This window comes from Callionymus lyra, chromosome 18, assembly GCF_982586985.1.
Source record: "Callionymus lyra chromosome 18, fCalLyr1.hap1.1, whole genome shotgun sequence".
In the NCBI taxonomy this organism is placed as follows: Eukaryota; Metazoa; Chordata; class Actinopteri; order Syngnathiformes; family Callionymidae; genus Callionymus; species Callionymus lyra.
Genome location: NC_141835.1, coordinates 9,232,855 through 9,258,804, shown reverse-complemented (window position 1 = coordinate 9,258,804; position 25,950 = coordinate 9,232,855). Strand labels below are relative to the sequence as shown.

The window sequence follows — 25,950 nt, the reverse complement described above, 5'->3', positions numbered from 1 at the left end:
ATTAATATACTAATAACTTATTAATGGTTATTATTAAGAGTGAAATCTTTTGTACCTTTCCTCGGAATGCTAAGATGCTAATTAGCATTTTTCTTAAACTTGCTAAAATGCTTCTATAAACACATGAATTACCGCTAACGTCTGGCACCCCTGAGCTTAAATATAAACATCATTAATATACTAATAACTTATTAATGGTTATTATTAAGAGTGAAATCTTTTGTACCTTTCCTCGGGATGCTAAGATGCTAATTAGCATTTTTCTTAAACTTAAACTTGCTAAAATGCTTCTATAAACACATGAATTACCGCTAACGTCTGGCGCCCCTGAGCTTAAATATAAACATCATTAATATACGAATAACTTATTAATGGTTATTATTAAGAGTGAAATCTTTTGTACCTTTCCTCGGGATGCTAAGATGCTAATTAGAATTTTTTTCTTAAACTTAAACTTGCTAAAATGCTTCTATAAACACATGAATTACCGCTAACGTCTGGCGCCCCTGAGCTTAAATATAAACATAGAATCTTAAAAAAGCGTCACAAACTCGCAGTATCTGTCGTGATATCGGTTATTTTCCGGAGCGCTATGTCAGTATGTTAATATCACACCTGTCGGTGTCGCAGTCTGACGCGGTCCAGAAATCCCGACGTTCCATTTTCACATGCCAACATAAAAAAAAAAACACAAAACAGGGCTTGAGGACACGTTCTTTTAAAAAAAAAAAAACGGCCCCCGAGGCGACAGATTTTGAAAAAAAAAAAAGGGCCACGACGTGTCTGGAGTGTACAGTAGTTTCCTTGTCAAAACACGACGCGCGTCGCAGACTCGGCCGAGTGGAAAAGTGCAGTCGCGTATTGATTTCCGTGTGCGGTGCTGCCGATCGATCGCAGCTGATACAAGTCGGAAGAACAAGATAAGGCACGTTTTCCATTCTATTCATCACGGGCCTGATAAGGGGCTGCTGTGCTGACATCTGCGAGCCGCTGTTTGTTGATTGAATCTCTTAAGTGTTGCTGAACGAGCTCATGAAAACACACGTAGACACGTACGGCGGCAGACGCCGGTTAAAAAAAAAAAAAGGGGGTGATTCTATATGTAAAGATGTGGGGGGAGGAGGATGAAAAGGGGGTCAAACAAGTACGTGCGGTGAAGAGGAAAATAGGGTTTTTTTTCTCCATTCGGAATGTGTTTTTTTTGTTGTTGCGTGGACACCCTGTGGGACGAGGTTAAAAGTGGGGGCTCACCTGTCCCGCTCATGGGGTAAGCCGGCGACGGCGAGAACACCTGCGAGGCGAAGTCCTCGAAGGTCATGACCTCTTTGTGGTGCTGGACGATGGCCTCCAAGTACAGAGCTCGCTCCTCGTAGCTGGTTTTCGGGGGGTGTTAGGTCAAGGAAAAATAAAATAACTTCACAAACACCATCATCATTCTTTCTTTCATTCTTTCACGGAACGGTTCGCTAACACACACCGAAAATTGGATAATCTGGAGACACGGTGAGCGAATCAAAACAACTTTTCATCGAAAACCCGGGCGAGGGACGTCTTTATCGAGCGGCGACCCGACAAGGAGCAAATAAGAGAACAATCATCCGTCGGGTAAAACGAGGAAGCGGCGTCTGAAAATAATCACGAGAGAGAGAAAAAGGAATACATCATGTGAAGCGGCGACTCTTCCGGGGGGCTAATAGAACCCCCCGCTTGCAAGTCTGGGACCACCGTCCCCTCCTGATGCACTCGCTGCCACTTCTCCATGCCATCAGAGGGGGGGGGGGGGGATTGGAGCCATTTGAAATTCAGAGTGACGAGCGAAGAGACCGGAGTCTTTTTGCAGGATGGATGGATGGATTTAAAAATGGGGAAGAGCAGGAATAAACAAAAAAAAAAGTAACCGAGCAAAATGGCCGTCAGGTGAGACACGTCACGCTAAGACAGCTGTGGAATGACGACCGTGAGGCAGGCTTTTCTCACGCTTGTCGGCTTGTCCTCGAAAGGCATAAACTGATCTAGTCAATCTACCCCCCCCAACCCTCCACAATCCCCCCTCCAGATCTCATTACGAGTGCCAAGGTGGAGTGGAACCGGTTTCCGATGCCAAGGCGGGAGCTGCAGGCTGAGCCCGAGATAGGCTGGACGGGGCCGAGAGGAGGCTTCAAGTCTGGGGACGGCTAGATAGGACGAGACAAGCGACTGTGGGCAGGGGGCCGGGGCGGTGGGCACATGCCGCCACAGCGAGGGGGCCAAGGCGACCGTGACCAACGGCTTTGAGGGGAACCGTGGCAAAGCCGGGGCGACGGGCACCTGAGCCGGCGAGGTTCTGATGGCCAGGCTTGTGCCCCCGGAGAGGGGGGACGCACGAACCGGACTGTTTGGTGGAAGACAAAAGGCTGAGTCAACCGTGTGTCCAATACAAAAGACTTGAATTATCTTTTTGCGGGTTTTTACGCAGTCTTTTCGAAGGTTTTTTCTAAAGGACTACCCCTTCGCCAAAGTGGAAAACAGATGCTTACCATTCAAATGTACCGTCCACGTCTACCTTCCTGTCCTCCCCTTATTTCAGTCCATCCTGTCCAACTATCTAGCAGTAACTAGTAGTTTCATCCCGAAACACACTCCTCCTCGTTCCATCTACTGATAGAAAATCTCTTCATAACTACAGATATTGCGCCGACATTTTTCCGTACGAGGATTTCTCCGGCCGGATCTGCCAAAAATCCATTAGTGAAATCCAGCCACTCAAAGTTGAGAGCAAAGACGGAACAATGGGAACAAAAGTAGAAGCTTTTACAAAAATACGACGCAGGAATTGTACAGAATGACTTGAGCCCAAACTAAAAGCTCTTTTTCCCTCTCGGTTTCCCGGGTTTACGAAGCGACGTCGCGGGTTTTTCTGTCACGCGCCGAACAAAAGAGTGGATGGTCCCAGTATCTGCCGCCATGGCAACTTGGGTCGGCGCTCCGCGTGGCGGGGCAAGAAACAAACCACAAAAGGTTCAGGGGGAAAAAAAAGGGACGAAATGTTACTAGATAGAAGATAAGTGGAGGACAAATAGGTCTGATCAAAAAACAAATGAGGAGAAATTAGAGGGAAGGGGAATAAATGAGGGACAAGAAAGAAAAAAGGGGGGAAGACACAGAGAAGCCGAGCACAGCATGGGTCAACAGAGACCATATGGCCGTCCATTATCAGAGATGCAGATGACTGCAGGCCTGTTATTGAGATTCTTCGAGCAAATATTGACTCCAGCTGGAGCAGACGCTCTGACACACGCCTCTCCTCCACTTCCTTCCGCCGCCCTCCGTCCAAGTCAAATAACACAGAACATAGCGGGCGAGAGAAAGATTAAAACAAAAGGGACGGCGGAGGCAGAATCACTAAGAGACAAGGGGTTGGATATAAATAACAAGCCGTGAGGCGAAGGACAGGTGGGAGGGAGACTAATAAAAGGTATTTCGGAGTGAAAGCGAGAGCAGTAATCAGCTCACTTAAGTCAATGTATGATGTTATCTGGGAGCAGAAATTGCTGCACAGAAATCAGAGCTGATGCACACGCTGATGGGCAATCTGGCTTTTTTTTTTTTTTTTTTTTCCTTCCTTTCTCCGCCCGCACTCTCGGCCTTTTCTGTCCGTCTCTAATTACTGAGCCAGAGGCACAGCTTGTAGCTCGGCTCGGACGCCGTCGCCTCCGCCGGTGACTTAATCAAGGGACACATCGGGGGCCCCGACGCAAAAGACCGACCACCCTATAAAGGGACCGGAGTCGAGGAGGGGAATAATCAGAAGTGGAGTTTTGGTTTAAGGCGTTACTAATTGTAAAAAAAAGTGTGTTTAAACTGCAATTTGGTGATACTCGTTTCTCTAATTAACTCAAGTCGTTGTTTGTTTCGGGCACAAAAACGCACTTGCGGCAGTTTTCAAGCATCTAAAAAAGGAAGGGAAATCTGCTGTGTGGGGGTCTAAAGGTAGTGGAGGGTTAAAATGGTGGATCAGATCGTCGGAATGGTTTTCTAAAATGCAGGAATAAAAATTGCAAAAACGAAATATGACACCTCTGGATTCTTAGGATCCTATAACAGGAGTTTAATTATGTCACCGTACAATTTGGACTGTGTTTAGTTAACGTGTCTAATACTAAAAATATCTCTAGAAAGTGTTGGCGATTCTCTGGATCAAAAATAGTGACTTGAAGCAGCTCTACCGTACATAAGATTGAACATATTCGATTCTGGCTCCTCCTAGTGTTTCGACGAGGTAATTGCAATGTCATGACACTCATTTGTAAAAATAAATAAATATTTGTGCTTAATAACAAATCAAGACACGAAACACATCGTAGATCCATTTCCTGTTTTAGCATCCAGACAACTTTAAATCGCAATCTCAATACTTTAGCCATTACGGAAATGAATGCAAGTGCCATCTCCGTCAGCGTTTAGGATTCAAAATAGGAATGTAAACCATGACAGCTGCCATTTATCCAGGTGGTTCAGCTCTTGTTATCTGGAAAAGCCGTTCATTGCACCGGGCCCGGATGATTGACACTTCTGCCCGTGTGAATCAAACGTTGAACTCCATCTCTGAAGGAAGCTGAAGTGAAGTCCATCATTTCCCGCCGCGTTTATTGTCAAACATTCACATGCAGCAGTGGATGAAATCCTTAGGAAAAGAAAAAAAAAGGAACATGCAGGAAAAAAGGTTTTCATTTCCACAGATGGACTGCAGTCTAAGTCACCCGTGACATAACTGTCATTTACAGCTGAGGCGGGTGGGCGAGCAAGAGGAGCTCCCGGGTGGGGGGGGGGCGAGGGGGCGGTATGTCCGACCACTTTGGGAATTTCCGAGCGGTTGCGTTCCTATTAGGGAGAAAAATAGGGGATGTAATATCGATGGACCGTGACCGCGAGCGAAAAGGGAAAACATCTTCTAAATGTGGGCCAATTTCTGGAGACAAAAAAATTCAATGTTTTTTTGTTGGAGGCGGAAAACTACCAGGGTTTTTATCCCAGCTATCCGGGGTGAGAGGCACACCGGAAACAACAAAAAGGGTGGAGGGTCAACCAACAACGATTCAACGATGATTACTTCATTATTTATCTTCTGTATGTTTGGCGGCGGCGGCAGGTAACCCCCAGGGGTCCCTGGTGGTCTCCCTTTCCTAGCGACGGCTCGTGATTGACGACATTAGAAACAAAACGCACAACAACCTGCTGGCGTGTTGCTGCATGTCGGGGCGACAACATACGTGCACATGCATATGTATCCCCCCTCGGCCATATATGTATACATATGCAGGGGTGCAGATGGCGGGGGGGGGGGGGGGACAGGGGTCAAGCATCTTAGTGGATCAAAGCCAAGGTCAGGGCAGCTGCAGTAGCCCACGTTCAAGGTGAACCTCAGATGGCTCTTCATTAACAGGCTGCTCTCGTCTCCGCTGGACCCCGGCCACTCTCCGACCTCGACCCCCTCGGTGCGGCCCCCTTTTCTCCGTCCACCCACGGGGACCCAGACCTGAACACGCGTGTCCACTGGGATCCACTTTGTCATGTGTCCACCCAGCACATGCCGCTCTCACATTGACATTCATGCATAAAGGAGGCATCCCCTGGATCCACACGGTCCCCCTTAACAGCCGAGGTTGACCTCTGATCTATGCCTCCCCTGAGAGGAGCATCCCCGACCGACCAAACGCCTGTGCTTTGTGCTCCCGGGCCTGACAGAAGGCCTCGCCACCGTCCCCCCGACACAAAAGGCAGCAGCGGAGTTAGCGATTCTCTTTAGCTTCAAAACGCTCTTTTTTTCCCCCCCCAAAAGAACCTGAGAATCCCTCACCTACTGGTGGGGAAACACTGAAGCTTAGGTCCCAGATGAGCCTCTAAGAATCCTTAGAAGCTTCAAGGCATATGGAAGATGAGATTAGGAAAGTAAACGAACGGGTGTTTGTCACATTTGTCGACCTTAAACCCTTAAGACACGTTTCAAATAACCGTGAAACCCTTGTTTCCACTAACGTTGGTGTCGCTAACCGGAATTGGAAGACTCACGATATCTTGATCGCGTAATAACGGCAACATCGGGCTCCAGTTAAAGGAGGGACAGTAAATCAGGACGTGGTTATTGGACCAGCCGTACCCATGGTTGTCTTTCTGGTTCCTATTTTTCTGTGCAATCATCTCACCCATGATGTCACTTTCAATTGATCTTTCACCTGGAAGTGTTTTTTTCAACAGGATTATCTCAATATTTTCAAGATCTAGCCAAGGCTCGTCTTGTAGAAACAAGTTTCAGGAACGTAAAGCTGTGCACTGCAACGTAACTAAATGTTTGAACAGGCCGAAATTAATATAAACCCTGTATAACTCCTTAAAGGCCCATCCTATCCTCTCTATAGACACGTCAGTAACTTCCCAAACATAGGTAGGATTCACCTGCACATGTAGCAAGAGTCAAGTTGGTTCTCACAATAACTATATAGATATTCATGAAGGTAAAATATTCTTTACCAGAGAGTGAGGCCATGAACGATGCTTGTAAACGTGTGCTAAACTGAGATTTTAATGATGATTGTTAAAAGGCAAGATGTGCCGTTCGCAAATAATAAAATAATATTTGTGCCTTGTTTCTGTGACACTGGAGTCAATAGTTTGCACAACAAATATAGAGATTTACTCAAGTTGTAAGAAGGAAAATTCTATTTTTTAATTTCCATTTAAGTTACTTGTATATAACCCCAGTTCTAAGATTAGGCACGCCATCCTATACTAAGCCACCTTCTTACCTACAAAACCCCCCCCCATATATATAAATATATATATTAATTGTAAAATCGAATTTTAAAACATTTTGAGGAGCAATAAAAACTTAAAAAGACTAAAAAAGAAATCCCTGTAGTCATATTTAAATAAATAAATAGATTACAGTTTCACTTCCATTATTTTTTCTAAAAGTTTCTAAAAAAAACAACATTTTATTTTGGGAAAATAGGCTTTGTCGTATCATTCTACAGTTTATATCAGATTATTAAGTTTGAAAATAAAGATATATTTATTTTAAAAAAAATGTTAACAAAAAGTATGTTCAATAAGGGACAAACAATTACTTCTTTACACTTTTTTTTTACAGCTATAAAATCGAAATAAACCCAGACGACCTGGATATAACTGAAGTAGCACAACTTGGAGGAGCTGATCCTCATCCTCACTAGAAGGCTAAAAAAGAGAAACCAACAGGAAGATGGAGAGGAGGTTGAAAGAAAAACCCTCTGAATATTTTGTTGTGTTCTTGTGTTGTGAGGCGCAACAGTTCCCTGCGGACTCGACTCCACTTCCCAGAGCAGCCGCTGTAATTGGACCATGGAGGAGGTGGTTCCGAGCATCGCACCTTCTTTCCAAGACACCTTTTTTTTTTGTTTTTTTCCTCAAGACCCGAGTCACGCCTTTTGACAACTTTTAAAAAAGTCGGATGCAAACAGGAATTCTTGGGGTACTATAGATGAAAAGGTGGAAGTCTCGGGAGCGTCACGACTCGGCAACACAATCAAGGTTAAGTCTGTTTGCGGAAGAGAGCTGATGGAAGGGACTCTTGTGGTGAAGGGCCACAGTTTAGAGATGTGCTGGAGGGTCCCTGTAGGTGCTTGACCCCCCCTCGCCTCTTACCTCGACATCTGCCTATTAACCTGGACCAATCAGCTTGACCTTGGCGGGGAGAAGAGCTCGGGAGGAGCACCATTGACTCCAGCAGCCACGTAATTGGGCTGTAGAGAGGGGAAGATTGGGGAGTGGGGCCGAGGCGGGGGGGTGGGGTGGGGGTCCGAGGTTTCAGGAACCGTTATTTTTGAAGGCACTTTGAGCTAAATTAGGAAGAGAATCTCTTCGGCTTCAGGAAACAATAACTGAGATGTAATTATTTTGTCTCTTCATGGTCAATTTAGTGGATATTTAAAATAGACTCGCGCGTCAGCAGCTGCTTCCCGACTCGCCGAGTATTGATTTTAAACGTTCTTAGTCGGTTTTAACGTCCAAATCTGTCCATCTGCAGTTAAAAATAATGACTTGTTCTTTAGGTCGAGTTTGTGTTTATTTATTTCACTAATTGTCTATTTTTCCCCCAGTGTTTCGCGTTTTAATTTCTTCTTTTTGCTTCATAATTGATAGAAAAAAGGTTGATAATTGATTATATAGATAAAAACATACTTTGATTTTACATCCACTTCACTTTATTTCAAAGTGTAGATAGCAACATTTATTCTTAGTAGTTTTAGTTTATCTAGATTTTAATTGATATCTTTGCAAAGATGGCTGTAATTGACATTTTGTTCAGATTATATATGCTTTTGTAAATTAAAAAAATAAGAACAAATGTAAAGTGAGAACCACTCACTCCGCCTTAAAAGAAGTGTGAAGAATAAATGTATAAATAAATAAAATAATGATAATTACAAAAAGGAACAGGCACCAACAAGTAGAAAATTTGAGAACCTCAAACTAATAATTATAAATACACATTAATGATCATCTCAGGCAGTGTATAAAATCTTAGTAACAAGTTTTAAAGAAGCCAAAAAGGGAGTGTCTTATGTTGTGTGTTGCAGTGAAGTATCCCAAAGCAAAATAAACAAATATATGAAATTTAAATATTTATATTATTCCAGTCAAAAGAGAAAATATATTCAATAGTATTTAATCGTTTTATTTTATCTAAATTTCAATTGATATTTTTTAAAAAGATGGCTGTTTTGTTCAGATTATATATGCTTTTGTAAATTAAAAAAATTAAGAATAAAATGTAAAGTGAGAACCACTCACTCCGCCTTAAAAGAAGGGTGAAGAATAAATGTATAAATAAATCAAATAATGATAATTACAAAAAGCAACAGGCACCAATAAGTAGAAAACATGCAGAACCTCAAAATAATTATTATAAATACACATTAATGATCATCTAAGGTAGTTTATAAAATCTTAGAAAATAAGTTTTAAAGAACATTTAAAGAAGCCAAATAGGGAGTGTCTTATGTTGTGTGTTGCAGTGAAGTATCCCAAAGCAAAATAAACAAATATATGAAATTTAAATATTTTTATTAGTCGAAAGACAAAATATATTCAATAATTAAAATAAACCTCAAATAACCAGTTGAGACCCAAACAGCAATAAAAGTTAAAATCATATATTTAGAATCCATTTCTGGCTTTTATTTATATATTTATTTCTGACGGTAATGACTAAAAATATTGAAACTATGTTTGTATGAACTCTTAAATTCTTTGTTTAGCCTTTTTTATTTGCCTTTTTGGTAAATACTGTAGTTCTTGCCCCTCAAATTAATTTGAGTAAATATTAAGATGATATTAGAAGAAGTTATTTTATAACTTAAATAAATAGTAAATAGTTAGATTTATTAAAAGTTTTTTTTAGATCATTTACATGTTTTAAAGAATCTTTTATTGTCATATTTTGGCTACAAGTTATTTTATATATTCATTTATTTCTTTTTATAAAAGGATTATCGATACCTATAGATTTATTTTATGCTTTTTTCCTTTTTTTTCATGTTTTAAAAAAACCTTTTCCTGGCCTATCTTGGCTCTTTGTGGCACTCTTTTAGCATGATGGACCCTCAAAATAGTCACAGTATAATAATAATAAAAAAATACAACAGAATAAAACGAGGTCAAGTCCGATCACACTAGTTTGGTCTTATCTTAGATGTGTCAGCAACAACCTGGACTCAGCAGTACAGAGTAAAAAACGGGCAACATGGGAAATATAGATCCGTCGGGGAAGAGGGGATGAAGACGGGAGGAAGAGAGAGAGAGAGAGGGATGAAGCCGAGCAGGTGTTGATTGGAGGGTTGCAGGGCGGTGAGTACCTGTTGTCACAGCGAGGGCCGAGGTGCGAGGTGATTAAGGGGGTTCGCGGGGAGGCAGACGCAGGCATTTAGAAACACCGCGATCGCGACGGAGAGAGTGGAATAAAGAAGGAGAAGAATGGCACCGGATGGAGTGAGAGCGTACGAACGAGGCTCAGTGTTCGCCACGGAGCAGGTGTTTCATTAAACATTAGTGTTGGAAGAAGTTTTGTGCTCATGGAAAATCTTGCTTTTCCATAACATGGTCACAAAGCTTTTATTTCTGAGAAATATTGAGTATATTTAGTGCTGGTGAACGTGGACTTTATATTGTGAATTCATGATTAAACTGATGAGTCTCTTTTGTTTTTACTGTAGCCATTAGCACTGTTGTCAAAAATACTTTCTCTCTGAGCTTATATGCAAATGAACACATAAACGCAATTTAATCTTCTTATTAATGCTCCTTAATTATTATGATTTTTTTGGGGAGGGGGGGTCGTTTGCAAATAATGAATATTTTTGCCTTGTTTTTGTGCTATAGGAGGAAACTGGAGTCAATAGTTTGCAAAAAATATATAGAGATTTACTCAAGTTGTAAGAAGGAAAATTCAATTTTTTAATTTCCTTTTAAGTTACTTATACATAACCCCAGTTCTACGATTAGGCGCGCCATCCTATACTAACCCACCTTTTACAGAAAACCCAAATATATATATACATATGGATATAATAATTGAAAAATACAATTTTAAAACATTTAGCAAAGTTTTAAGTCTAAACTAATGGTGGGCAATTACATGAAGCATTAAATAAATAAAAAATATGCTTCAATTATTAATTTATAGTACTTTATATAAGACATTTTATTTTTAAAAATCTGATATGAAAGCATATTTACTGTAGATAATATAATTCTAGAAAATGATGTTGGACAAAAGAAATACAAACAAAAACCCTGTAGTTATATTTATAAATGAAGACTAGAAATAAATTAAAAATGTTGATTTCTACTTGATTTTTGACCTCACGAGGGCCACTTAAATACAAATACTGGTCTAATCAAGTATTATTTATTACTGTAAATTGACACGTTTAATACAATTTACATAATGAAGACTAGAAATAAATTAAAAATGTTGATTTCTACTTGATTTTTGACCTCACGAGGGCCACTTAAATACAAATACAGGTCTAATCAAGTATTAATTATTACTGTAAATTGACACGTTTAATACAATTTACATAATGAAGACTAGAAATAAATTAAAAATGTTGATTTCTACTTGATTTTTGACCTCACGAGACCAACTTAAATACAAATACTGGTCTAATCAAGTATTATTTATTACTGTAAATTGACACGTTTAATACAATTTACATAATGAAGACTAGAAATAAATTAAAAATGTTGATTTCTACTTGATTTTTGACCTCACGAGGGCCACTTAAATACAAATACTGGTCTAATCAAGTATTATTTATTACTGTAAATTGACACGTTTAATACAATTTACATAATGGAGTCTGGATCCATTCATTTGTTGAAAACTTTCCTCGTTTAAATCTGAAAAATCAGATAAAAAAATTGTATTTTCCCCATCAAAGCGTCTCTAACGCACAACCTTCAGACTTTTATCTCCTCCATCTCAAGAGTTATGGCCGTGACATCACGACTAACCCATGACATCATCACTGCTCCATCAGCTCCTTTTCGCAACAAAGATCTGTTTGTTCTCCTCGCTCGCCTGATTTATCCGTCCGACCGGAGAAAGTGGCGGTTCTTCCTTCCGGGGCGCACCTCGTCTACGCCAGCGCGCCATCGCTCCGCCGGGACTTTAAAAGAAATCGATTTTCCTTCAACACAACAAATCAACGTGGCGACTCATAAACCATCATAACCTCCTTAGCGCCAAAAGAAAGTGGCGAAGCGAAAAGTCACCTTCCACCTTCCAGAAGATAACAACCAGAGCGGCTCGTGACATCATAATTCGTCCACGACGTGAGCGCCATCAAAGTCCAGATGAGTCTGTGATCAATCTTTCCTTTTCAAAAAGAAAAAAAGACTCCATTGACGAGTCCAAACGCCGCCGCCTTAGATGTGCCGCACAATGGACAGACATGATTAATCAAACGCAGAGCCATTACACGCAGGCCTGCAGCGTTGCATTAACAGAAAGTCATAATAAGATGAGCTACAAAAGGATGATGGGCTGAAGATGAACAGATACAGTTCTGCGATCGTTTTTTTGCCTTTTGTCGCCGACATGAATGGGTCGTCGCCCGCGGCCTCATATGAGGCGCCCGAGGTGAATAGACGCCTCGCTTCCTGCCGTTCGAATTGTTTACAATCAAGCATCTGATCCCGCGGTTGAACTTTTATTAAAAAGTCAAACAAACAAACAACAAAAAAAAAAGCATCTTTAGCTGAATTTTCGTTGATTACATTTCAAATCTTCACGAAACACGTTCATAATTAAAAACACACGGATGTTATCGTTTGTGCATCAACGACCCGAAACTCTTTTTATGTTATAAACTTTTTACAAGTGTTTAGAGTCATACAAGTAGTTTGTTTGTATAAAATATAAGTTAAAAAATCCACTAGTAGCCCCATTATGCCACGATTTAATAAACATAAGACTATATTTATATGATTAAACTTTATATATCCAAGTTAATTGGACATAAACTATTGTTTTAATACATTTCGTGGGATAAAAAACACACACTTTTTTTAGATAAAGTCCTGAAACAAATCTTAAAGAATTAAACTAGCCAGGAGTAATAAAAACAATTTATCCAACTTTTGTAAAAAAAATCCGACAGTTTATAGTTTGACCAGCATGAATGCATTTAAAAGGGCCCCCTTGTGGCACCTTTTTAACCTTTTTATTTTATTCAACTTGCTTGACTTTTTTCTCTGAAATATAGTTACCTGGATATAACCATAGTTCTACGAGTGAGTCCTCCAACCTACGACAAGCTAAGCTATTACAAAATATATATTTTAATGTATTGACAGACAAATTAAATGAAATAATTGTCTTTTAAGTTTTTAAAAGTCCATCAAATCCTCAAGTAATGGTTAATACTACAGTGAGGAAATGAAAGAACCACAAATCTTTCAAAGCAAACAGTTTTTAAAAGCGAAAATCTACATGAAAATCCTCAGTTCAAGAAGATATTCAGCGTTAAACCTCAAATATGAGAAAAACGACTCTTTTGTCTGGAGGTGAATGAACAAATGCTTCTTATTATCTACTTGACACGTCGACAAAAGCCGTCTGACACTTCAATTGCGACGAGCCTCGCGCTCGCCGCGAGTCAATAATTTAGCGAAAACAAAATTAACAGCAAATTCTTCTCATTAACGATTTCTCGTGCGTGCGACAGGATGGCGTCGGCGGCGCCAAAACATCTCGAGCGGGAAAACGCCGCGGATGAGGGGCCTCTTGTTCCGACACCGTTTGATAAAAGGTTCATCGGGCCAATTAGGCTTCCTTGGCCTTAAGCAAAAATACCAGGCGTTTTTGCGGGAATGATGATTAGGACGAGCTTACACGGATCACAGCTGCGGTAAATTCACAGGATTAGTTACCCGCGCTACCACGGTGACTTAATCCGTCCTCATATTTGCATGCGAGCCATAATTCAATCAGCGGGGCCACACGATTGAAACATAACGCGCAGAAATGTTCGTAAATCATCAGGAAAATGACCGGCATTTTTATCTATTATTAGCAATAAAGTCTGACTGGGGGGCGGGACCACAAGTGGAACTGACAAGACTTGGATTTATGTTGTTATATCGTGTGAAAATGTCAATAGTATTTTTTTTTAATTGAAATTTTGGCAGAAATGATGATGATATCTAGTTTAAACATTGCATATTTTTACGACTTTGATTTAAAGTCGCATGATTGACTTGTTTTCTAGCAAAAGAACTAAAACAAATTTGATTTTTTTTTCAAGAAAAATGGGGATTATTGGACAGAAAACAGATGTTGGTGTTCCATCTGGATTTAGGAAGATTTTGAAGGATTTGGTTTTCACTTGTATGGCTATTCACCCCTGCCGCGCCCAACTCCGTTAAAAATAGCAAAACTATTTAAGTTAAATAAGAACTAGATACTGTCAAGAGATCAAACCCACTTGCTTGTCCGTTGTAGCGTCTTTTATACCTTGTGGTATCTCAAATCACAACACAAGGTATTAAAGTTTTTATTTTATTTTTGGGCTTTCGGGTCACCTTGACCCTGAGATACCACAAGGTATAAAAGACGCTACAACGGACAAGCAAGTAGGTTTGATCTCTTGACAGTATCTAGTTCTTATTTAACATTACATTTGAAGTAGTTTTCTTTTTGAAATGTGTATTTGTTGTTGCTTATTCTTGGATTCCTCAGTTACACACCAACGAAAACTCATTAAACCCTCTTTCTTTCAAGCTAAGCAAACGTCAGAAAATGGATTAAATGCACAAGGGATCAAAAGCTTAGGAAACAAATATAGTAGCAACTTTATATATGATTCGTTATGGCGCCAAAAACCAAATGTGTTTGGTGCTATCCTTACAACCATTGAAATAATGCTAAGTTAATGCTTTTTTTAAGATGCACCTAAAACTATGACGGTGTATGTAGACATATTTTCATAAGCGACATAATCGAGAGAAAAAACTAGAAATTGTGTGACTGGAGAGAGATCTGGATCAGGGCAAGACGACAACAGACGACAACAGACGACAACAGACGACAACAGACGACAACTCCCCGTCGATCGCACTCGCTCGGCTACTAATCCTTCACCGTGAGACAGAATTTTTCAAACCCACTTTTCTTTGGGGGACATCTGGAATCGAACCCGGGATCAACTTTCCGAGACGATCTTACGAACAAACAAAAAAAAGGGTTTGCGCTCCTTTTATCCCGCTGTGAAATTTTTTCCCCAAAGCGCGGGCGATTCGTTACACTTTTGTTTTCGGTCAACACTAACCTTCGTATGATTAACCCGGTTTTTTTCTGTCCGTCTCACGACAGCCGGCGTACAGCATTGTACTACTGGAATTAATGTACGAGGCGGGGGTATGAGGGGGGGGGGGTTACTTATTCTAATGTATACTCACACACACAAGCATGTGCACAAGAGAGAGAGAGAGGCCTACACACAAAACCTTGGGCGAAAAAAAAGAAAATAGACTTCTGTGTTGGCAACAGCTTTTTCTTAATCCTTGCCCCAGGGCTATATTGTGCAGTCAAGCAGTCTATTACATGGCAACAATTAGGGGGGCCGGAGCCCAACACCTGGTCGTCTCCCCATTCTGTCCCTTCAGCGGCAGCTGACTGTACAGTCTCACGGGCCAGGTGGCCCCCTCTTCAATGACATTAGCTAGTCACTCCAGGGTTAATCAGGGGGTTCTGCGATCGTCCCGCCGACGCACGACTCGCCCCCATTCATGCTTTCACCGGGCGGACCAGGGAGGACCGGGACAATGTCGTTTGGAGAAACATGTTCAACTGAAGATCTTAGACGGAGAGCCCGGCTAATCAAAATGACCTCTAGGAGGGGGAGGGGGGGGGGGGTCTCTTGGAATCATCAGGGCCTCCGTGTTTCGGTGGGCCGCCCCCCGATTGGCCGAGGCGGAGCTCGCGGTACATCAACTGTGCATCCTGCAGATTATAATGGACCTTTTCATGGGTGGACAAAAACAGATGGAGAAGCGGGAAGTGCTATACATCCATACAGACGGGTGATGCTGCAGAAGGGGTGGTGGTGGTGGTGGTGGTGGGGGGGTAAGGGCGGTTTGGTTTGTGTGTGTGTGTGGGGGGGGTGTGGGGGGGGGGTCGGATTCTGTCAAAGTGCTCAGATACAAAAACAAGTGGGTGTAGCTGGAGCGAGCCCGGCTATATCTGCCTGTACAAAGAGCACCATTCCAAAGCCCCCCCGGCCTGAAGATCTGAGGGTAAATAACGCTCATTTGAATGACAAAAGCTATAGATTTGTACCCAAATCAAGCCAGAGTCTCATCAATAGTAATTAACGGCTATACATGACTAATGAAGATGTGTGTGTGTGTGTGTGTAACACACCAAAGTGTTGCGGATGAGTCCTTATGATTTATCTGGTGGAAAGTGTTTTTCAACCCATCTAGAAATAAAAAGTTGTTTTTTTAGCCGACGGGTGACACAACAATCCCGGTGTTGGGTATTGAGGGAGATGATTAGCTGGGAGTCGTGTCGTTGACGTGTGGCCTAGCTCAGCGTTTCGGCTTCACGCCTTGTTGAAAATCCACCTGAGCTCATCGCCCGAGTGTCTAAGTGTGTGTCGTTGTTAAAATGTAGGGGTTTAAAACTCAAATGGCAAGACTGGTAAATAATTATTTAGCTCTTTATTCTATTGTCGACTGTTTTCTACGGTGTTTTTTCAGTTTCGCTCTGATTTTGGAAACATTTTTATCAAATTTTACGTATCATTTTAAATGAAATCTGTTTCATCTCAACTATAAAATCAAAGTTATACATAAAAGAGATATGATAACAATCTGAAATTGAACAAAGATGGAACGCCTTGCTTTATCCGCACTCATAAGAAGCTAGAAATGGAGTGCCGCAGAATATCATCTTGTGGGTCATAAATGGCCCACGTGCCACAAGTTTATAATGCGATAAAAGGGATTTCTTATCTAGATTTTTTCTGAATCATAATCTTTTTTATTGCCATTATTGGTGGAAGGTTCCATCAATTAGGAATTTGTTTTCATTTTATTTGTTGGTTAATATTTAATATAGTTTTGTTTTTTGGGGGAAATTTGGAAGTTTAAAAGCTGACATAAAAAGGGGCGTGGTCTGGTGTGATGTCATCGAGTGAAGCTGTCAGCGCCGACTCATTGACTTCCATTGTAAAAATGAAGGAAAACACAGGGAAATAAGTGAGAATCAGAGCGATTTTCCACTTTGTAATGTGTTGAAGATGTTGAAACAAAAGGTGAGGATGAAATTAAATACTGAAATTAAGAGAATCGGACTAGTTCTGAAGCAGAAATGAACAGAGAAGATTGTACCGACTTAAGATTGATTATTTAAGCGGAGATTATAGCGAAAACTACAGCCTGGCAGCATCTCCCGCAAAAAAAACGGATTAGATATAAACATACGACAAAGAGGAGAAAGTGATGGATTTACATCGTCTCAGACATCTAGCCACGCAGCAGAGTTCAGTCAAGTGTGCGTCCCTGACGCAGAGGGGATTCTCGAGACCTTTCATGCTTCACGAGTGTCTTTTAAAGCAGAGATCCTGCTGAATTCTTGGGGCATCTTCGAAGGAATCGACACGGAAATGTTTTGTTACACAACAGGTACAATCTCGTCAGCTGAAGTCCGCTGAACTTCCATCGAAAATTCTTGGTCTTCAGGAAACTTAAACAGCGAAATTTCAGGCGTGGTTACGCAACAGCTGGGGGCCACAAATCTACAAGATACTTTGTCGAGGTCAAGTGGTTTTTAAGCAGTATCTAGTCTGGAATGACCGCTTGAAAATAAGTGTAACTTCTGCTGGCCGTTTAGATCGAGCTAAAGCCAGTGAGGCGGGGCTTATAAAAAAAAGAGTTTTATGAAATATTACTAAAGATCAAAAATGATTGCAAACAATTAAAATACACCAGTTTAGTTTCAGTAATCCAGAGAATATGTATTTGGTTAAAGGTTATAGGATAGTTCCAATAATGGAAGACTAACTGACACCTTTAGATATATTTAATCTCCACAAAACAAATCGCATTGCTGTGAAAACATTTAAATATTTGGGGTGTATTCCTAGTAACGCTTAATCTATCGTTCCTCGCTTGGATTTCCGGTTTTTAAACATTAAGCACTGCCTTGTAATTTGGTACCAAGATGTTGGTTTTCCATCTTTAAATCAGACAAATACAGAAAAATGACGCTGGATTAAAACAGTTTTCATCGCAGTAAGACTCATCATACAAATATAATATCAATAAAGTCCAATTTTTTTGCCCAATACAAAAAAACAACAAAAACTCACAATTTTTTTTTCAATTTTCATGAAAAATATTAATCGGAAAAATATAATTTATTCACAGAAAGACCATAATATAGTTGACAAAATAACTTTCCATAATTTTAAATGTTCTTTCAACATTCAAAAGAACAACATTAGCTTCATATTTCTCAACCTTTCATTCTTAAGCACACACTTGAATATAATTGAGACACAGATTCAGATTAACACTACAAAGAGCAGCGTATGTAAGCAGCGGTCAGCGCCGGATACTTAAATGTGTGTTGTGGTCATTGCTTTGTTTGTCTTTGCGGCGTCTGTCAATGCAGAAAATTCCATTTTGTGCAAAGATGCAAATGCCGGAAGCCACAAGGACATCCTCTAAAAAAGAGGAACAATGGCTGGAGGCCAGCGGAGGAGCAGACTGTGGCTTTGAACCTTTTAGAAGGCATTAATGCGAACTTATAAATAATCAACTAATTCCCTTTTTTAAAAAAAACGCCAATTAAGTCTGTGACATTAAAGCGAACGGGAAAAAAGAGCAGTCTCTTTAACGGCAAATGGAGGTTTTTTTGAAAGAAATAACGTCCATAAAAACCGATTGCCACATCAGAGTCCGAGAGATTCCAGCGGAGGATGATCGCTGACATTTGGCTGACATTTCCCAGCAGCATCGAGCAACAGAACGCCGGAGACATCGGAAATATCTATAGATACACAACCGTCTGAAGACGCTGGTTATTTTCGGGGGGTGGGGGGGGGGGAAGGCCTCGCCGCTCTGCTGGCTGACGACGAGGAGACCGAACCCGGGGAGATTGAATGGTAATCACTGGACCACAGATAATGGATGATTGAAGGCTCTTTCTGCGCCCGCTGTTGGATTTCAATATCAGAGAGGCCTTAGAATTGGGATTCTTATCAGGGGCGGCGTGTCAAACAAAGGAGAGCCGAGCGTGAAATATGGGGAGCAACTCAGGCACACGACCACGGTGATTAGCACAAGGATAAAAAAAGGCCGCCCAAACAAAAGAGGGCAGCTTTAGCCGGACAAAAGGGGGGTCGTCCACCGCCTTGTCGCCGCAGACACGGAAGGAAGACCGAAAAGGAAGAAGGTTCTTGGTGGTTTTGGAACTGTCCACGGGGGGAAAAAAATCGGACAAATGCAGAAATCCTCTTTTTCTTTTAGCTAATTAAGAATTCCCCCAAAAATCATCAATGAGAATGTGCCCGTTGACAAGTGGGCGGGGCCACGAGCATTTTGGGGGTAACCTGCTTGTGGCTTGGCTGTTCCGCTGGCTGGCTTCAGGGGGCGGGGGAAAGAAAGTTCATTAATTAAACAGGGCTAGGAGGGAACAGATGGAACGGCTAGCTGGATGCTAATCACGAAAAAAGAAGAAAAAAAGAAAAGCAGACGTGCACGGTTTTGTACTCCAAGAAGGCATCAATCACACTAAACATGTCCGCTCACTAGCATTACAGTCTCTCGGTGACACCCGGGGGGGGGGGGGTGTTTTTGAACCGGAAGCTACAGTTGGGGGGAAAAAGGTTACGACTCTTTTCGTGGCAACTTGAAGCCGTATCAAGTTTAAGTCAGTTATTATTAGCCGACAATGTAAGACATGTGTCTTCAGGCTTTTCCTTGATTTTCTGGAACTCCTGTTGTGTTATCAGTTTAACTTTCCCTTTAAAGGATATACTTTATTGAATATTGTTTTGATTGTTTAAGCGCTTTGTGACCCTGGTCTGGAAAGGCGCTATATAAATAAAAATTACTTACTTACAGCCAGAGTTTTAAGATCTCCTGATTGGAAAAGGACATACTAAAAGACGAAGTTTAATAAAAAAGCATTTAGGCAAAACAGTGGAAAAATTATGTCCACTGAGTGGTCCAGCTGGGTATGTCTTAGCTTGTCTAGAAACTGGTGCTTTTGCAAAGGCATCTGCTATACCTGCCCCCCCACCACCATTAGGGACAGTGGCGTCAGTGTGTAAGAAGGTACCATAACGACATTTAGCTTGTTTCATTCATCAATTCCAAAATAGTTTCTTGACCCTCCAGCATTCGCTTTGCAACTTACTTCTGCGCCCCATCTGACTACTTCGGATCCCAAGTTCATTATGTACCGTACGGTTAATCTTCACCATTAGTTCGCTCACTTCCCTCAACAGGGGCATCACCCATGGGCGTGTCACAGGTACAGGTGATCCCCTTTAGAAACCTTGGCACAAAGGAATGGTCTTGGTTTTAAGCCTCATCGGCCGGTGGTAAACACCACTTCTATGGGTAAGTGCAAGACAGTAACCTACAGAGACTGCGACAAGCCTATTGTTAAGGGGGTCCACTTCATTCAGAAGGTGGGCCGGACACAAGTAGCCGAGCGGGTGGAAGGCATCGTCCAAGAAGTAAATCATCGTGTTGGTAGCTCTTTATTAACTACCAGCGACAAGTCCATCCAAAGATAGACCTGTATTGTATTAAAAAAAAATGGTCGTCGCAAAGCTACATTGTCGGGGACACAACACTTTCATTTTTCCCTTTCTCTCTCCATATATATACAGTCTATTCGGGATGCCTGTGTATGACAAGAGTGTGGGCAAAATGATTTAATAAAAGCTCTGGTTGCGCAACCACTCCTGGCCTACTCCTCACAACAAAAGCACAGAAATGAATGCGGAGCATTTTTTCTTTCACCGACTATTTCTAGTGTCGTCTTTGGAAAAAACGGGGGGGAATATGTCACGGATTCATCGATTTCGAAAAAAATGTTTAGGGCCCCGCTATTTAAAAAGATAAATAATCTATAACAGCAAAGCATTTGTCTGCAGTTAAATATTAGCACAAACCAAAAGAAAACAAAACAAACAAGCGACGCATGTTGAAGAGTTCCAGATGCAAGACAAAGACGACGCACTTTCCCCTCCTGCTAGAACAACACAACAGACACACACCAACAGGCAGAACGGTTTGACACCAGCCGTGTGTGTGTGTGTGTGTGTGTGTGTGTAGCTCCCCAGGCAGGGCTCTGGGTCCCTGCTGTTGGCCGTCTGGTTCCACGCCTGCTTTACCTGTGTTTAAAGGGGGCGGGCCGACCAAGCCCCCCGAGTTGGGCCGGGGCTTGGGGTCCCTGGGGCTTTTTTTTTAGGGTGTGGGTGCGTAGTAGACGCCTTTTGTTACAGGCTGGGTGGCAAGAAGGAGGAGGTGGTGGTGGTGGTGGTGGTGGTGGGGAAGAAAAAAAATGAGTAATGCTATGAGTCATTCTGCATTAGCAGCAGGAGAGGGAGACTGGAAGGGGGGGGGGGTCTCGGATGGGGAGGGGGCAAAAAAGGAGAGAATACTTTTGCATGTTGTATGAAGCTAGACGCCATATGCCATCCGTGCTGGGCTGCCTCCTGAGTCAGGGCCCTTGGTTTTTGACAGGCCTGTGCTTGCCCCCTCTGTAACCCCCCCACCCACACACACACCCACACCCACACACACACACACACACACTCTTAACTAACACCCTCCTCCCTGTAGGCCTTCCCTCAGCGACGGGGCTGGCATTAGCTCCGGGTTTGGAAACTGCATGCACTTAGTGTATTTTTTGTGAGTGGCACAGGGGTGTGGAGGGCGTTGGGGGGGGGGACCCACTGATCTGAACACATCGGACATTGTCGTGAGTCCCCGCAGGAACAGCTGGTCAGCTGGAGAGATGGGCGAGCGGGGGGCTGGAGTGAGGCGGAGAGACGAGCTGGGAGGCAGTGCGCTACACTGATAATGGGATTAGGTTAAAACATTCAGTGGGGGGGGGGGGGGGGGAGACCCCTCCTTTTAACAGAATACTGCACAAACTACAGCGAACCTTTATACATACCCATGCCAGCCCCCCCCCAAAAAAAACAACTTGGCGAAAAATCACCGCTTCAAAGAACAAGTTCAACTGTAAAAGCTTGAAAAATAAAGCTGCGGCTTCAAAGCTCAAAAGTACCGACTGAACCTTCAGATCACTGTATTTGCACGGAAGCAGAAGTATTTTTATTCATCTAAATATGCATGTTTAGAGAAGAATATGAAGTATATTTGACAGAATAAATTATAGATGTCATCTTTGTCATTTTCTTTTTTAAAAAGGTGGTTTAAATGGGTTATTACAGTACAGTATTATTAAGAATAATGATATGTTATAATAGAACAAGACTGTACAAACATGATAGATACCATTAAATTAAAATTATTTTTTTAATTATGTAATATAATTGTAATACAAATGAAATTTACAGTTTGAGAAAACCGGTCATCATTTATGATTTCATTATAAAATCAAAACAAACATTTGAAAAAAGCCCAAACAAATATTAACAGTGACATCTGGTACATTGTATCCAGAAGTTTGTTTTACAAAATTGTCTCTTAATTATGGGAATTATGGAATATTATTTATGACAAGGACAGGATTTCAACCTACATCCAAGTCGCAGGCCTAAAAGGAAAATAGATATAAAATTACAGGTGAATTTATTCAATAGTGAATTTACTTTTCTGCCACATATTCCCTTATGGGGGTTTTCGGGGGGGCTGAAGCCTATCCCAGCTTCTTTTGGTGAGAGACGAGGGACACCCTGGACAGGAAGCAAGTCTGTTGCGAATGCACACAAAGACAACAATTCAAAGACACAAACACACTCTCATATCTACGGACAATTTCCCCTAATTTCCTGATCAACCTCTGTATGTGTAGCTGTTGATGTGTGTAATACAGGAGTGTAGTTGTGTAACTGTTGATATATGTGATACAGGACTGGTGTTGTGTAGCTGATTTCTTTCATCTGCTTCATTGACAAGTACAGTTGTGTGTCATCATCATAACAGTAAAGTTTATAGAGTGTCTTCTGGAAACATATAGATTGTGTATAGGACCAAGAACAGAACCTTGTGGGACACCATAGCTGACCTTAGTGTGTGTCGATGAGAGGTGGTTGACATGTACATAGTGCGTTCAATGACGACGATGACGGCCAATGTGAGGAAACCAGAGTACCCTGAGTAAACCACCGCAACACAGGGAGATCATACAAAACTCCAAACAGAAAGTCCACAAGTTGCCTCCCATCTGCATTTTCAGATTCTTTCTAGAAAGATAAGTCTTGAAAGACATCTTATCATGAGTCATGGCCTCGGCATAGTTAAGCTAGTAATGAAAACGCTTTAGCCAGAAAACATTTCTCAATGGTATTCGTTCATCCTTCAACAGCAGGAGAAAAACTTTTGATGGACGTCCACTTCTAGTTCTGCGACAACTTTTTTTCTTTTTGTCTTTTGTCTCGTCAAGTGTCTCTCGTCGATCCGCGAGCCGCCGAAAAACGAAAAGCAGCTGAAGAATGTACTCGGAGCAGGCGTCGCGGCCGCTCAGATCATCAACACTTCACGGACCTGTTTTCAATAAACAGGAAGCCGGCTAGTTATCCTCGCCTCGGTTCAAACCATTTCACGGAGAAAAAAAAAACAAAAAAAAACCTTCGCACGTAATGACCAGCTGGGGGGTGTCTTCACGGACCGCCGAGCGTTACCCCCCCCGTCCACGTCGCCGCCGACGGTTGCGCCACAACAGCTGGTAAATTAGACCTATCAACGAATCTCAATAATTCATGTGAGACAACGCTTACATGGCGGATCCCATTCATGACAGTCCATCGGGGCGCACGGGCCCCACTTTCATCTGCGCTAGGTGAGGAATCTTTACTGTACACACAATGGGAGCGCGGTGCCGGGGCGTCGGACAAAGACACAGCGAGGGAGTGGGACAATAACTTGCTCGGGAGGGGTGTGAGAATATGTCAATGCCGGAGCTGTGATAATTATGATGGCATCGAGGGGGGGGGGGGGGGGGCGAGCGGTGACGGCGCACAAAGGGCGAGCGACAGGACGGCGTGTCAATTATACTTTCAGAATCCATCCATTTGTATCTTGTACATCTGGGGATTTTTTTTTTTTTTTGGGGTGGGGGGGGGGTGGAGGGGGGGCGGCCTGTAGGATTGTAGATATGACAAGACTTGGGAAGCAAAGCCTCCCTCTCATCTTCCCGCACACACTAAAAGCCGGGGCTCGCATGACTGGCGATGGGCCGAAACAGATTATGGTTATTGATCGCAGCCTGGAGATAGATCTTTGTGTGTGTGTGAGAGTGTGTGAGTGTGTGTGAGGATGAAGACTGAGGGGCGGTGTGCAAAAAAAAAAAAGCTATTGATTCCGACCCGGTAAGGGAGGAGGGTCGGTGTCTGAATCAAGGTCAGTCCCGCACAGTCTCACCTATTAGAAACTTGTCGCCTGGTGCTGCACAAGCGCACTCAGGCGGTCTTTAGCCCCCCCCAAAAACACCCCCCCCCAACCCCCGGCCCTACATCCCGAAAAGAGTGACGGACGCCGCATCAGACTCAAGTGCTCGCTCACGGGAGAAATTAATCCATTATTCCACATCAAAAACAAACATAAAAAGTCCCGTTAGAAGCTCTTTTTTTTTATCTGTAGCGACGACTGGATCATCAGCTTTACTTTGGGAGACTTTCAAGGGCGAGACGCTCGGACCGCAGTGCAAAACCAGAGCAGCTGTATTTTCCATCAAGCGTGTAAATAATAGATGATGCATCATCAGTCGCATCTTGAGGGGGAAGAACATGACGCGTAAACAAGACTCATTTGAGCAACAAATGGATTCAAGACGCTATCGAAAGCGGACGAAAAAGCATCAAGACTAATAACATATTTCCTTGAAGAAATAAGCTGTGATTGTATAACAAAAGTTCCATTTACTTTTATTTGTCAAGCAAGCGTGCGGGGGGGCATTGTTGAGAGCCATTACTGACGAAAGCTTAATACGTTAATATATTCTCGGGACCCTCAGGTGATTAATTAAGTCATTAGAAATTCAAACCCCTCATTAAAACTCCAATATATGAGATCTCGTTATATGTAAAGAGCTCGGTTGAGATCGGTTTTTGAAACGGACAAAGAAGGGAAAATACACGAGGGATTGAAAGAAAGTTTCCTGCCTAAAAAGCAACTTTTAATTAACATTTCTACCCTTTTTATTTTAAAGATGTCTGGAACTTCTGAGTGAAAACTTAACATTTAGTTTAAGAGATTTACCAGAGATTTTGATTAATCAAAGAAATATTTGCCAGGTATAACGATGTATCATCATCGTATAGAGTGATTTGGGAACTACCTGTTAGAGCCCCTTCCTCTTATTAAATGTGCCAAAACCTTGGGAACCACTATGTTAGATATTTATTTAAATTTCATATGTGATGAGAACGCTGACTCAACATTATCTCATGGTATATGTCAAAGTACAGTTTGGAATCCGTAGGATCTGGAATCCTACTATTACAGATTGGAGGATTCCAGATTCTACTAGTGAGTTCCAATCTCTACTAGGAGATATTGGAATCCTACTACTGTGTTGGGATCTGAATATTGGAATTCCAATCTGTCCTAGGACAAATTGGGACTATCTCCAAAAATCTAATAGGAGAAATTTGGACCCTAACCAACCAACCCTAACCATAACTCTAACCCATATCAATATTAAGATCCCAGTTCATTAGCAGGATTCCAATCTGTAGTAGCAGGATTCCGGATCCTACTGGATTCCAATCTGTACTAGTAGGATTCCAGATCCTACTGGATTCCAATCTGTACTAGTAGGATTCCAGATCCTACTGGATTCCAATCTGTACTAGTAGGATGCCAGATCCTACTGGATTCCAAGCTGTAGTAGTAGGATTCCAGATCCTACTGGATTCCAATCTGTACTAGTAGGATTCCAGATCCTACTGGATTCCAATCTGTACTAGTAGGATTCCAATCTGCAGTAGTAGGATTCCAGATCCTACTGGATTCCAATCTGTACTTTGAGATATTTTATAGTTTTATAGCTGCTATAATGGCCCTGATAAAAAATGATGTCACTTCCTTCTTTGCTATCATTACTGACATTATTAATGAAGATAGCCTATGGAACTAATGTGAGCACAAAACCATCCAAAAATAAATAAAAATAAACCAACCTTTTCTCTTAAGGCCACACCTTCTTTATTTGCA

The 25,950-nt window shown here is 41.9% G+C and overlaps 1 protein-coding gene across 3 annotated transcripts in view; it reads right to left on the bottom strand.

Moving 5' to 3' along the window:
- The window catches only part of ralgapa2 (Ral GTPase activating protein catalytic subunit alpha 2), a 121,132-nt gene that overhangs the window by 12,862 nt on the left and 82,320 nt on the right, over positions 1–25,950 (bottom strand). For all 3 annotated transcript variants that reach the window (XM_087780491.1, XM_087780492.1, XM_087780493.1), the window contains one exon: positions 1,252–1,373. In XM_087780491.1, coding sequence (XP_087636617.1) covers positions 1,252–1,373 — 122 coding nt within the window. The remainder of the gene's footprint in view (positions 1–1,251; positions 1,374–25,950) is intronic.